We start from the raw sequence: 13,414 nt of genomic DNA, 5'->3' as shown, positions 1-13,414 counted from the left end.
GGTATTTTTTAAAAAATTAATTCAAGTTTTGATTACAAAATGTTTAATTAGAATACATTTCCGACTTGAAAATGGCCGAACCCTATGCTTAGATCATTAAGAATAATACAAGAAATTATAAGATAGTAAATTGTTTATTAGTTTTTACTTAATACTAAGAAATGCCGAATAACAATTTATTTAAAAACAGCGGTACAAAGGTTTTTTATAACTCAAATTAATTATTACATTATTGCAAACCCCCTTGTTTACAACTGTTCTTATTTCATTACTGCATTTTTTCATCGATTGCTTCAACACGATCTGATTTTGCGTGTTTTCCATTGAAAACTTGTGCAGTAACTAGTTAATATAGTAATGTTATTACAATAACTTTAAATTTACAAATAAAATTCTTCAATAAATAAATTTGTAATCTCATTCACATTAAAGTAAGCTCAGGTGTTATTGAGCATTCGACATAAATAATTAACCAAAAAGTATTTTCTCATTTAGATAGTTTAATTCATTTGGCACAAATTCAGAAGTTTTATCTTTATGATGTAGATTCGAGTTTGGTTTAGTAATACAAGCGTTTGAATTTTTGTATAATTCAAAACTCCACAAGCCAAATTTTTCACTATAGTTTTTACTAAGTGATTGATTAACTTTTGATTCAACTAATTCGCTATTTCTGTTAATATTTTCATTTTCACTGAATTGATCACTATATCCAACTTGACAATCTTCAAAGTTTGTAGCTGAATTATCTGAAAAAATATTTTCTAACATGTTAAAAATATCAAAATCTTTGCTTTCCAAGTATTGAGAGCATTCATATTCTAAAAGCTCGATTTTATCATCAATTTCTATCGTTTGATTTTTCTTCAAATTATGTTCAATTCCAAAAACAGGCTCTTGAACTTCAATATTATTGCACTTCTCAGCTCTTTTTACGAAACTGATTTGATTCTTATTTGAAAGTTTTTGAGTAGCCTGTAAATGATTGTGTTCAAAGTTTTTAATTGAGTCATATGATAATTGCCTTTCAGTAATAAAGTTGGTATCGAGTGAGTTATTATTTGAATGATTATTATTCTCGTTATTGCAAAGGTTATCCATGTAATTTAGAGATGAAATCCTTGGAGGAATCAATTGTTGGTTATCTTGCTCAAAAGAGAATATGGAATTAGGCTCTATATTGAAGTCAGCGCTCAACCATGGCGAAGAATCCATTTCAATCGAAGAAAACGGAGTATATGAAATCTTGTTAAGAGACTCCTTTGTTGTTGGGGTGCACGAATAGCTTTTCCCTCCCCAGTTGCTGTTGAATATAGCGTTATAGCTCAGGTCACAAGTGGATATATTTGAAACGCAGTTAGAATTGTTTGTGGGAAAGTTACTCGGAGGCGGAGTTTTTATACTTGTTTCTTTGTTATTTCCAAAAGTTAATAGTTTTGGTGTAGATATTTTGTATTGAATCCTATCAAAAATTTGTGATGAGTTGACTGACTTTGAATTAATGGTAGCTATTTCAGTACCATTTTCATGACTCGTTTGAGTAAGTTTTTTTTTACGACTTTGGGAAAATGGAACATATGTTGCCATACAATACCTAGATTGCACGAAAATAGAATGGCTTGAAATTAACGCAAAAGTTTTGAATAATCCACAAGGAATTCTTAGATCCACTTCAGTTTTATAAGGATCTATTAGGCGAATATCGCCTAAATATATTGATGTTAAATTGTTTACTTGTGATAAATTTTGAAACATAGAAAATTTTTTATCCTTTGGATCAAAATCCTCTCCTTCAGAAGAGACATATGAAGGCATGGGTTTTATTCGTATAGTTACCTCAAAAAAATTATCTTTTTCCAAATCCGAAACTTTGACAATCTCTAATGATGGATATATTAATTTAATTTTTTCTAGGAAATTATTTGATAGTTTTCCCAACTTGATAATATTTTCTTTGCAGCTTTCTGTATAATTTTCAGATATCAAAATTGCATTATAATATGATTTTTGTTTTGCAAAAGCGTCAATTATTATTTCATTAGACTCTAATAGGATTGTGGAATTTTCTTTAGAGAAGCTTCTTTTCCTCCATCCAATAGGCTTTAAAGGAATAAATCCATTAAATGCTGAATCTTCATTCTTAAATATTCTTTCAAACTCGCTTTTTATCGCTTCAACATTTTCAGCAACAACTCCTTTAAGTTTTGCAATTACAATCTGAAAAAAACCTGCACCAATATCTGAGAGTCCTTGAATAGTTGAAAATAACCTGGAGGTGTTAGTTTCTTCAGGAGAAAAACATAAGCTACCACCATTTGATTCACAAAACAGGTCTCTGCGTTGATGAGTTACATTATGTAAAGTCGCGCTTGGAAAAAATAGTGGTAATGTGAGCCAAACCTCATTTTCACATCGTCTTTCTATATTTTGGCACTGCCTCATGTTAGCTGAATTATTGTTCAATATACTTTCATGGCCAGCAAAGTAATTACTTTCAATGCCATGATATATACCATTCAAAGTACTTTTCGAGTTTATTAAATATGACAAACTATTTTTATCAATAGAGTTAATTTCTTTTATTTGTGATTGAATGTTCATTGCAATTTTTGTTTCTTACTTCGAGATTATAATTCCAATTGAAAAGTAGAGTTATTTTATTCTAATAATTTGATAAGACTTAATTTTTACAATCAACCATTAAAATAAAAAGTAAATATCTTTGTTTTGTATTTTGAATTTAATAAATATATAGCACTAGTTAATATTAAGAATAATAGAAATTTAAAAAATCAATATTTCAATGACTCTGGAAGTATTTATCAACACTTTTGCTCATGCAAATACTATCCAATATTACCTTTGCGGTTATGTCAAATGTCATTCAATACAAACACCGCTAACTCCCCACACTAGATCTTGGCGCTTCGAATAGATTCATTAAGTTATTTGTTATTTTTTGCATTCTGTAAATTATGTGGAATATTAATAGTAAATAAGACCTATCGTAATTAAACTGTCATAATGGACTAATTAATTTAAACATTTCTATACAAATGTTTAATTTAATGAGTTTATGGTTGAATTTTGGCCCCACAGTACGCATTTTCGATACTTAATGAATAAAAAGTGAGCCTTAAGTAAAATATGTTTTGAAGATGTTGGAGCTTTTTGTGAAGCAATATAACGAAAATTAATTAAATTGCTCAATCTCCTTCTTTTTATCATCAATTAGTTTCAGAAGGTATTCAACCGAGATTTCTTTTTCAAGGAATCGTTTTTTTTTCTTAAATTCAATTTCCTTTTCTCTTTCAAGCGTTTTAATTCGATCTTCTTCTTTCTTATTTATCTCTTCGTAGTAGGCGTCGCATATAGTAACCTTTGGAGGCTCGGAGACTATTTTTGAACTTAACTCCGTCTTATCGTCATAATTGAGCAATTCTTTGTATTCTGGTAATGAAATAGCAACTCCAAAAATCTTTAGAGATGAATTTGGCATAGAAATACCTCCTAATGATTCAATATACTGGCCATGCCTACTTCTATAATTTGGTCCACCTAACTCTACAATCCTACACTCCCATTTATACTTTTCCTTTAGAAGTGAGTTAATATCAGAATTTAAATGCCTAACTTCATTTTCATCACTCATTGTACAATCTCTTAGTTTCTTGGCAAGATTCGATATTTCTTCCATAATCTCAAACCTACTAAAAAAGAATTATTTTTGTTAAATTTTAATGATTAACTTACATTGTCTCGCATTCCCTGATTGTATTAGTAAATTGCACATTAGAATACCTTCCTCTTCCCTCAAAAGAAGGTTTTGAGATTTTGTTTTTTACTGAAAGCCATCTATTGAGCATAAAATTTGCCTTTTCTGAGTTTCTTGCCATAATTAAAGATAGTGACAATTTGATTTTTTTTTGCGCCAAGTTAGTAAAACCAAAATAATGAATTTTTTAGTAAGTAGATTTGCGAGGGTTCTTAAAATCCTTACGGGGTTTCATACAAATACTAATTTAATAAGACTAATTTCTATCATTCCTATCATCTACCTGTAACTTGCTCTTTTCATTTGAAAACTGAACCTTAACAGGATTCATCAGGTTTTTTATTAGGTCGTCTATCTTCAAGGCCTTAATGTATTCATAAGAATTAGGATTTTGGTCCTTTTCTTTATAACTAATATTTGAAAAGTGATTAATAATATCTTGGGCAGCTTTTGATCTTTTTATTACTCCTCCAGGAGTAAGTCTAGCGCAGTACTTGAAATCCTTTATACATGTAAATGGCGCAAATGTTGGTATTACTGCAATTATTTCTGAATCCTCATCTTTATTTGTAGGTAAGAGGCTGTCTTTAAAGTATTGGAATTCACGATTCTCTGTAGAATTATCTACAATTCTATTTTTGTAAACTTTTTCCATCTTCTCCTGTTCTTTTCTTCGTTTCTCTTGCTGGGAAATATGAAGCTGCCTATTTTGATTATTTAAAAATTCATTAGAGTCTTTAGTCTTATTGCTTGAACGGTCATCATTAGCTTTTTTCATCTCTTTACTTCCAAATAACATCATTTTTATTTTTCGTTCTTCATCATCTTGCTCCCCGTACTTGTCTGCCACTTTTTTAAGCTTTGACTTTTTCCCACGAGGAAGAGCGCTGTTTTTCTGCTTATTATTCGTTGAGTTGATGTTATTTTTTGTTGAGGTAGCTTCTTCCGAGGTTTTAGGTAGTCTTTCCAATGAAGTTTGTTGAATTCTTTGAGATTCTTCATCAAAATCTCGATTTTTGGGAATTGACTTATTTAAATCCAACTCTGGTAAATTTTTGTAGTCAATTCTTGAAAATAAACCTGCATTTGTGTCAATGGTAAATCTGTGCTTTTTATTTGAATTTTGATTTGATACCATTATCAGTCTTTGTAATTCCTCAGGTAAATAAGGTACTGCATCAGAAATAAATCTCCCCCTTTCACGCATGTGAGAAAGGTGCTCAAGTTCTAAATCAACCGGATCAAATCTAATCTTCTGAAGGAGCTCACGAGCACTAGGAACATGATCTGGTATAAATCCCCTTGGGGTTGGACCTCCGTCAATTGATCTTCTTCTATAGTTTTCACGTAGCTTATTATTAAATTGATCATGAGCATCTGTAGCTTTAATCACATTTTCCCTATTGAAGCTTTGTTGAGGAGATGAGTCAAGATTTTTCATCCAATCAATATTAGATTCGATGCTTGTATTTTTATTGCTATCAGCTTCAGAACTATCTCTATTTGCTTTATTTGTAAAACCCGTATTATCTAAGACTTCCTCAGAAGAAGAGGAAGAAATTGCTACAGGAAATTCCACTTTATGAGAAAGTAACTCCGCAGGTGTTGGCAAAGTTGAAGCTGAAAATCCTAAAGGAGGTGGTCCCTCATCAACGGAAGATCTTCTACTTGAGTTTTTGGGAGTGCATAAAAGATTTGGCGATTTAATTTCGGTTTTCAAATGATTACTTTCGTCTGCACATGAATTATTGACTCTTAAAAGAGTTGTAACAGACTTCTCGCTTTCACTATCTGACGAGCTAGTATCGATAGAGACTTTGCTTGCTAGTTTGCTTAAGCTTTCAAGACTATTTACTGAAGAGGTTTGGTTACTTGCTTCATCAATTGACAAAGGATTAAATGGTCTTGAAAGCAATAATTCAGGTGGTAATTCATCAAATTGTACGCGGTGTTCTATTTTAATTGGAGGAATAATATCGCTTACATCTCCGACCGAAAACCTTACATGCGCAGAATTTTGATGTTTCCCTTCGGCAAACCTTTCTAATAAATTTGATTCAAAATCTGATTCTTCGTCTGCATCATCTCCTGAATCGCTCTCAACTTTTAATTCAGATATTTCTGCTGAATCATCTTGATTACTATCATCAGCTTTGGATTCTTCTGTGTTATTATTTGGTTGTATGCTTAAAGGTGTTATTTTGTTACAATTACTATCAACTTGGTTGAAATTTTGTTTGCTTTTTATAAAGTATAATGCACAGCCCATTTCAAGTTTTAAAGGAGGTAAAAAATTTTTCTTACCACGAATAACAAAGCTTCCGGTACTTAAATATTCTCCACTTGGAGCATTTTTGCTTACTTGATCTGGATAAACCCACCATGCAGAAATTACAGTTTTATTAACCCAAGCCTTACTATAGCATATACTCATTTGTCCTGCCTCACATAATGTGTTTAATGGTATATCTTGCACATTGTTAGTATTTTTCACAATACATGTAGTTGCGCCATGAATATCTGCATGAATATATCTGTCATTTTTTTCTAAATATCTTCTGAAAAGGAGTTCATTTTGACTAGCGTCATGCCCACCAATAATTAAATATCCATCAGATGATATAAACCAATAAAATTTTTCAAACCAATATTGTGCCCTCAACTTTTTAATTCTTGGAACATTTGATACTAAACCCTTAGATGCCTTTTCTGCATCTTTCTTTGCAATATTAGTGACTTTTTTAAGTGCTATTTTATATGCGAGCTGCGTTTTCTCAAATTTTTCTGCAAGAGCCTTGCTTTCCATGTACTGAAATCTAATATTTGACTGGATAGATTTTGAGATTATCAAGTCAAATTCAATACTCTTTCCTATTTGATCAACTACTGGTGTAGTTTCCGAGCCTAAATCCCTTTGGGAAAATAAAATCTTAACTTTATCATCCTTAAGGTTTAATGACTTAATATGTCTTGCAAGCGGATGATTGTTTTTCTTTTGCTGTTGAATTTCATTCCAAATATCTTGCCATTGAGCGCCCGTTGCAATTAAGTGCCTAATTAATTGTAGAATTTTTTCCAGTATTTCTTGATGAGACTCCATGAACTTTGCACGAACTATGCATGCTTCCTTTTCAGAAGACAGGCCTTCAAGACGCCTTTCTTGGTCAATTTTCACTTTATCAACTTTGCTATATATAGTTTTGTGCTCTTGAGTAGCAAATTTAGACTCTTTCACAATGTCAATTGAACTGTAAAATTCATCAACACATTTGCAAAAGTTATCCAAAACTCTACTGATTATTATTCCTTTTGGAATAGTTTGCGCTCCGGATATCCAGCTATGCCCTTCAATATAGGGACTATAGGAAATATAAACCTTTTCCTTAGATTCATGCTCATTATTCCCAGTGAATGATGTCTGATTATTCAAAATAGTGTCACCCTGTAGTATTTCTTTTTCGGAAGGAACTTCAATGATGAGGATGCCTTTATAATTATGGTTAAATATATGTGATAATGCGTCTGAAGCTTTATTAATGCAATTAATAAACTTCTCTGAAATCTCATCAATCATAGAAAAAGTAAATGGCTCGTTCGCAGCGATGCCCTCTGATTCTAATAGCTTTTCAAGTATTGAAAGATGAAAAGACTTCATAATCCGGCTAAATACATCTAAAATAGTAACCCCAGAATTATTTTTTTCAGCCTGCTTTCGCTTTTTTGAATATGAAATTTCTGATTCCTCCTTGTTTGAATCAATATGCTCTAGCTCATTAAATATTTTTCTGAGCTCTTCTTTCATATTATTGTAATTTTTCAAATTACTCAGCAATCGTAAAGGATCATTAAAATTCTTTGTAAACGAAGACTTTATTGGAGATGAAATGGAACGAGAAGGAGACAAAACAGCCTCACAGTCTTTCCAATTATAATATTTCCCAATCGACAAATCATTTGTGTCTCTAAGAATTACTAAGATTTTATAATTGCAGTCTGTCAAAATTATATTACCTGCAACAAAAAACTCAAAAATAAGATAAAAAGTATTATCTCCAAATCCAAACGTAAGTTTAACTATTCTGTCCATACCCATTTGAGAAATATCATCCAACTTTTTATTACGGATATAGCGTCTAAGCTTACTATTGAAAAATGAAATACTTGAAACAGAAGTTTTGTGTTCATTTTCGCGTTTCCATTGAGTAGTGTGGAATCGAATTCCAGACTCTACCAATAAAAATTTTTTTTCTTCTCCTCCAAATTTAAATAAGTATGTTCGGCTATTGATATCATAAATGTTTATCAGTTTCTGACCCTTTAAATCTTTCGAAATGCCATGCACCATAGCACAGATATCGACAGAAGTCATACGACTCTTAACCATCTTGTAAAACTACACGAATTGTAATAAATTTTGATGAAATTAGTCGTTTATCCTTCCTTTGCCTTTCACATTCAATTAATCCACTTATTAAATTTATTGATTTGTTTGCACGCAGCAAAGAAAATTCAGGAAATAACCTCTAAGCAGCCGATATTTATCAAGATATAGAAATTCACTATTTCACACCAATAAAATCTCTGGCCTTGAATAACTACGGAGCTAATTGCTTGTTTTGAGCTTTGATTTTTAATAATTTAATACATATAGGCAATGCTTGCAAGTAATTTAGGCGCCAAAAACACCCATGAAGCTAATCCCGGGTAAGCTTAATGTTTTTATTGCATAAACAGTTTTGTCTAAAGCATGAAAAATAAAAATAAGAAATCAGTTGTTGGAGTAAAAATTAAGCCTTAAATAATTTCGATTGCATAATTATTGTACTCTTCTAGTACTATTATTAAGTAATAATGTTAAATAATGCTTTAAAAACAATTATTTTTAAAAAGAAATGGTATTTAGAAATAATGAATAGTACTAATAATAAAAATGACACTATATATATATATATATATAGTTTCTTAAACTTTTAAGAAATCTGCTTTAACTTCTTTCAATTATTATTTTAGCACTAATTTAAATAATTAATTATTTTGATCTAAAAACTCCATCACACATGATTGTTGCCGGTAAAAATATTATGTAAAGAATAAATAATTTGGAATGATGTAAAATGTTGAAACCTGAATATCAGTCATTTCCGCTTGTTAGGATTACACTGATAGGGCCACCAAAATCAGGAAAATCTAGTATTGCAAATTTGTTCGTGAACAACAACTTTGTTGGTTATTCAACCTCGAACTTACCTGAGTATGTTTTATTTATTGCAAATATATATATCTAGCATATTAACGACTCATGTTTAATTATAGAGTTTACTATCGAACTGTAAGACTTCCTCCGGAAGATTCGGAAATTGGTGACCCTATTTCATTGTGCTTAGAAATTGAAGACCTTCCAGGAATAGAATCAAGTTATATAAATGATCAATTTGTCAATAGATATTTCAATATGGCCCGAAGAGAATTATTCATCCCACCTGGGACAAAAGATATAATTCCATTTAAAATATGGAGGCCTCCCAAAGTTCCTCTTGCTGCAGGCCAAAAATATTTACCTTTGACTCAGGGAAGAATGGGGTTCATTTTTGTATGCGATATAAATGATATTGATTCAATTAAGGCGATCGAGTTGCTGTACCAGAAATTTCAATCTATTTCGGAATTATCCATATCATCTATTAAACCTGTTGTTTTTTTATGCGCAAATAAAGTCGACAAAGATACAGAAACAAAAAATTTTGAGCTTAACTTATTCAGGATTGAAGACTTTGCTAGCAGAATGTTCATTCGTCTTTGGAAAACTTCAGCACTAACTGGAAAAAATATCAGGCATGTAAGTGATAAAATACATTAACCTACTTAATATATTTAGAAAGATGTTCAGGGATATGCTATATTTAATTAACTCAAATAGTGCGCTATGGCAAATTGATTTGAGATACGTGGTAAGTTTTCTTTAAAACTTTTTAAAATAGTTAGATATTATAAATACAAAATAGAGTGAGAGTTCGGAGTCAGAAGAAGAAGCTCAAGATTTTCTTTCTCAATGTTTAAATATTTAAAGTGTAGTTAGAACAGGTGGTTAGTCAAGCTTTGCATTAACCAAATAATTAAATGTCTGTAGGCGCCATATAATGTCGTTTTGACTTTAGCCGGAGAGGCGGATAAATAATAGTATTTAACAAAAAAAAAAAAAATGTCAGCAAGAGGTAGCCGTGGAAACTTTCGTGGTGGTCGAGGTAGCTCACGTGGCAAAGGCGGTGTACCTTCAAATGGCAGACCCTCATTTTCAGGTCCCCCATCCTCAATAACTGAATTGGGAGAGGTGCTGCATTCAAGCGAGCACGAGCTAGTATGCAAAAGCTTCCTTAACGACCAAGTTCCATACTTCAATGGAAGAATATTCCTAGAGAATAAAGAAGAAATAGGAAAGGTTGACGAAATTCTTGGCCCTATCAACACCTATTTCTTTTCTATTAAAATGAACAATGGAGTTAAAGCTGAGTCTTTCGTTACAGGGACCAAAATTTTTATCGATCCTCAACAATTATTGCCAATGTCGAGATTCTTACCAAAGCCATCTACTCAAAAAACTACCAAAAAAACTGGGGAGGCTGCAATAGGAAAAAAAAGAGGTTTTAATGGCTCACCAGGCCGTGGTGGTCAAAGTAGAGGTGTAAGAGGAAGAGGATTTGCAAGAGGGGCATCTCCCAGAGGTTTTAGAGGAAGAGGAACTAGCTCATAAGGAGTTTATCTATACAGTTAATATATTTGAGGTAATAATTATCTTCGCAGACTTTTTTGTCATTCTTTAATTCTTGGTATTTTTTTCATCAATCTTTCTTTTTGTCATTCTCTTTTTGCAAATACTTTTATTTTTAACTCTTCTTTCACCAATTTCTCTCTCTTTTACGGGATATCCTTTCCCCTTCACAACTTTGTTTAATAGATGGCCATTATCTAATAATATTTCAATAAGATTACTAGCCCTCTCTTTTTCAATATCAAGAGCCATAGCAAGGTTTCCTTTGTTTACGAATTTAAGAAATTTTACTACTTCAGTAGCCTTCTCAAGTAGTTCAACTGAATTAATTGTTTTAATAGTCCTATCATCGGTAGGCGAACCGTTATGATTTGGAATTAATTCGTTTAATTTTATTTGTTTAGATTCAGTTGATGAGCCTGCTGTTAACTCCTCATCAGTTCTTTCTTTTATTTTATCATTGCTAAAAGTTTGAATTTTCAATAACTCTTGCTTTTCTGGTATTTTTTCTTTTTTTTTTAATTGACTTGCACTCAAATTCGTGTATAAATTCAGTTCAGAGCTATCATTATAATTCTCAACAGCACTTTTAACTTTTACAGATAAGGTATGAAATTTGGTATCAACATTACCAACAACAGTATCAATGGGAATTTCATTGAATGATAGTATATCAGACGACCTCGCGGGTCTAAAGTGATTTGGTTCATAATCATTTGGAACACGGTCTTCGTAATACCAAAGCTTCATAGACATATATCTAGATTCAGGTAGTGGGGATAATGACTGCGTTAATAAAATCAACGCACGCAATAATTGGACCGTTTGTTGTCTAGCATATTCTTTGGTGCAACATCCAAAATTATTAATCTCTTGCGAATTTGATGTCTCCTTCTCTTTAGATTTACGTTTCAAATTAATATTAGTCCCTTTTTCAGAATAGTTGAAGTGGAAGTGGTAGCTTTCAATGAGCTCATCGCACTCACCATGTATTCCAAAAACTAGTAACTTTAAATACTGTTTTTCTAAAGCGTCAAATACTCCATCTTCTAGCCAATTTAAAATTAATTTAGACTCTTGGTTAAAAGGCCTCAACACTTTAAGTTGTAATCCAGAAACATTTTTATCTTCAAACGCCTCTTCATCGAACAAATTTCTCAAATACGCAACTGAAGATACTGCGGTTCTAATTGTATTTCTCATCATATTCAAAGATTGAATATCTGTTACTTGCTGATAATAAATAACAATATATGGAGTTCAATTTCATTTAAATCAAACTTACTTGCTGTGTTTGCTTGCTTAATTGGGAGGTCGCCATTTTAATTTGTATTTTTGTTATGTATTTCAGTATCACAAAATGTCAAGACATTTTTTTTTTATATTTCCCCATTTGCTAATTTTACATGTAGGACCGGTACTAAATTACTATCAGGCGGCTATTATTTTTTTTTTTTGCTCGCCAATAATGAATTTATTTGAAGATAATGTTTGAAATTAAAAATAATGAATTGTCATCAAATAAAAGTGAGGCTACGCAACTAAATTCAAGTCATGATGATAAACTGCTTTTAGAAAAAGCAAAGAAAGCTCTTGCAATACAAAGTAGAATCGAAAAGAATTTATCAATATTACATTCAAAAGCTGATGTTAACGAACTAATTATAAAGACAACTGAAAATGGGCATTTGAATTTGGAAAATAATTACACTCTTGTTTCGTCTAAACCCACATCAAATAGTGAGCATAAATTTTCTTGCATCGAAGCTTTAAATGTGAAAGAACCTAAGTTAAACTCAATTGCTCAAAAGAGATGTACAGAATTTACTGATCCACGATTAATTATCAAACAGAAATCCAAAAAAGCTTTAAGATTTATTAGGAAAGGAGTATTTTCTAGAGCAGAGATTGAACTAAATGATCCTGATCTTGTTTCTAGGAAAAAAAGGAGGCAAGTAGAAGAGTTATTTTTTTTGAATGATGAAAGTGTTTTTTCTAAAGTTCTAATTCCGGAACTTGAGCATTGGGATATGCCTTTTGTTAAGCCAAAGGAGAATGTTTCAGAAGATGAATTCCCATTTGAAATATTAGTTTCTAAGATAAGTAATCTAATTGAGCATCCTGTTCCTTTAGAACCTTACTTTGATCCTGACGAAAATGTTTCATCTGTTATTTTCCTAACAAAAAAGGAAAAAGCACGACTTCGTAGAATGAATCGACAAGAAAAAGAAATGGAAAGGCAAGATCGAATTCGAATGGGTATTGAATCTCCTCTTAGACCCATACTTAAACTCTCAAATTTACATAACATTTTAAACGAAAAAGTAGTCGCTGAACCTTCAAATATTGAGCTTGAAATAAAGAAACAGAAAGAAGAGAGGATAAAGCTGCATGAAGATAGAAATGCGCCATTAAAGCATAATCAGGAAGATAAGTGTAAAAAGAAAGAAAATAAATGGAAGTTGGATCAAAATAATCCAATAGTGCATGCTGCAATATTTAAAATTGGTAGTCTTAAGAACAAAAGGTATATTTTCAAGATTGATAGAAATGCACATGACTGCCATTTAACAGGCTGTTGTGTTATTAGTTCTATTGACCCGTGCATTATTTTAGTGGAAGGCTCAAAAAAATCGATAAAGTTCTATAAAAACTTACTTCTAAATCGCATTAAATGGGATCAACCAATTGAAACAACAACTAGCTGTAGTTTAATATGGGAAGGCGTAAGGCCTTCAAGGATTTTTTTTAGATGGAAGATTTACTATTGCCATTCAAAAGAAGATGCATACAGATTTTTTTTAGATAATAACTCTCTTGATCTCTGGAATATTTCTCAAAATTAGAATAGCCATTTTAATGTCAAAAGCTGT

At 31.5% G+C, this 13,414-nt stretch overlaps 7 protein-coding genes across 7 annotated transcripts; 3 read left to right on the top strand and 4 right to left on the bottom strand.

Annotated features, from left to right (window-relative positions):
- Nucleotides 1-468: 468 nt before the first annotated feature.
- Nucleotides 469-2,601, bottom strand: cgd5_1800 (hypothetical protein; the record flags this gene model as incomplete). Its single annotated transcript, XM_626124.1, has 1 exon — nucleotides 469-2,601. One exon carries the CDS (start codon nucleotides 2,599-2,601, stop codon nucleotides 469-471), a length of 2,133 nt encoding a protein of 710 aa, XP_626124.1.
- Nucleotides 2,602-3,193: 592 nt separating this feature from the next.
- cgd5_1790 (conserved eukaryotic protein) lies at nucleotides 3,194-3,721 on the bottom strand (the record flags this gene model as incomplete). The annotated part of the gene is made up of 1 exon (XM_626123.1): nucleotides 3,194-3,721. A coding segment is annotated over one exon (528 nt), but the record flags the coding sequence as incomplete, so codon positions are not given.
- Nucleotides 3,722-4,031: 310 nt separating this feature from the next.
- cgd5_1780 (MJ1625/yease Yp1009cp-like HhH domain) lies at nucleotides 4,032-8,168 on the bottom strand (the record flags this gene model as incomplete). Its single annotated transcript, XM_626122.1, has 1 exon — nucleotides 4,032-8,168. A coding segment is annotated over one exon (4,137 nt), but the record flags the coding sequence as incomplete, so codon positions are not given.
- Nucleotides 8,169-9,074: 906 nt separating this feature from the next.
- Nucleotides 9,075-9,632, top strand: cgd5_1770 (RAB/RAS GTpase; the record flags this gene model as incomplete). Its single annotated transcript, XM_626121.1, has 1 exon — nucleotides 9,075-9,632. One exon carries the CDS (start codon nucleotides 9,075-9,077, stop codon nucleotides 9,630-9,632), a length of 558 nt encoding a protein of 185 aa, XP_626121.1.
- Nucleotides 9,633-9,974: 342 nt separating this feature from the next.
- Nucleotides 9,975-10,523, top strand: cgd5_1760 (small nucleolar RNP protein , Gar1 protein RNA binding region; the record flags this gene model as incomplete). The annotated part of the gene is made up of 1 exon (XM_626120.1): nucleotides 9,975-10,523. One exon carries the CDS (start codon nucleotides 9,975-9,977, stop codon nucleotides 10,521-10,523), a length of 549 nt encoding a protein of 182 aa, XP_626120.1.
- Nucleotides 10,524-10,589: 66 nt separating this feature from the next.
- On the bottom strand, nucleotides 10,590-11,801 carry cgd5_1750 (conserved protein with N-terminal HORMA domain; the record flags this gene model as incomplete). Its single annotated transcript, XM_626119.1, has 1 exon — nucleotides 10,590-11,801. A coding segment is annotated over one exon (1,212 nt), but the record flags the coding sequence as incomplete, so codon positions are not given.
- A 227-nt stretch (nucleotides 11,802-12,028) lies between these two features.
- On the top strand, nucleotides 12,029-13,387 carry cgd5_1740 (conserved protein, possible U4/U6 associated RNA splicing factor; the record flags this gene model as incomplete). The annotated part of the gene is made up of 1 exon (XM_626118.1): nucleotides 12,029-13,387. One exon carries the CDS (start codon nucleotides 12,029-12,031, stop codon nucleotides 13,385-13,387), a length of 1,359 nt encoding a protein of 452 aa, XP_626118.1.
- Nucleotides 13,388-13,414: the final 27 nt, after the last annotated feature.

Source organism: Cryptosporidium parvum, chromosome 5, assembly GCF_000165345.1.
Source record: "Cryptosporidium parvum Iowa II chromosome 5, whole genome shotgun sequence".
In the NCBI taxonomy this organism is placed as follows: domain Eukaryota; phylum Apicomplexa; class Conoidasida; order Eucoccidiorida; family Cryptosporidiidae; genus Cryptosporidium; species Cryptosporidium parvum.
This window is presented reverse-complemented; position numbering and strand designations above follow the sequence as displayed.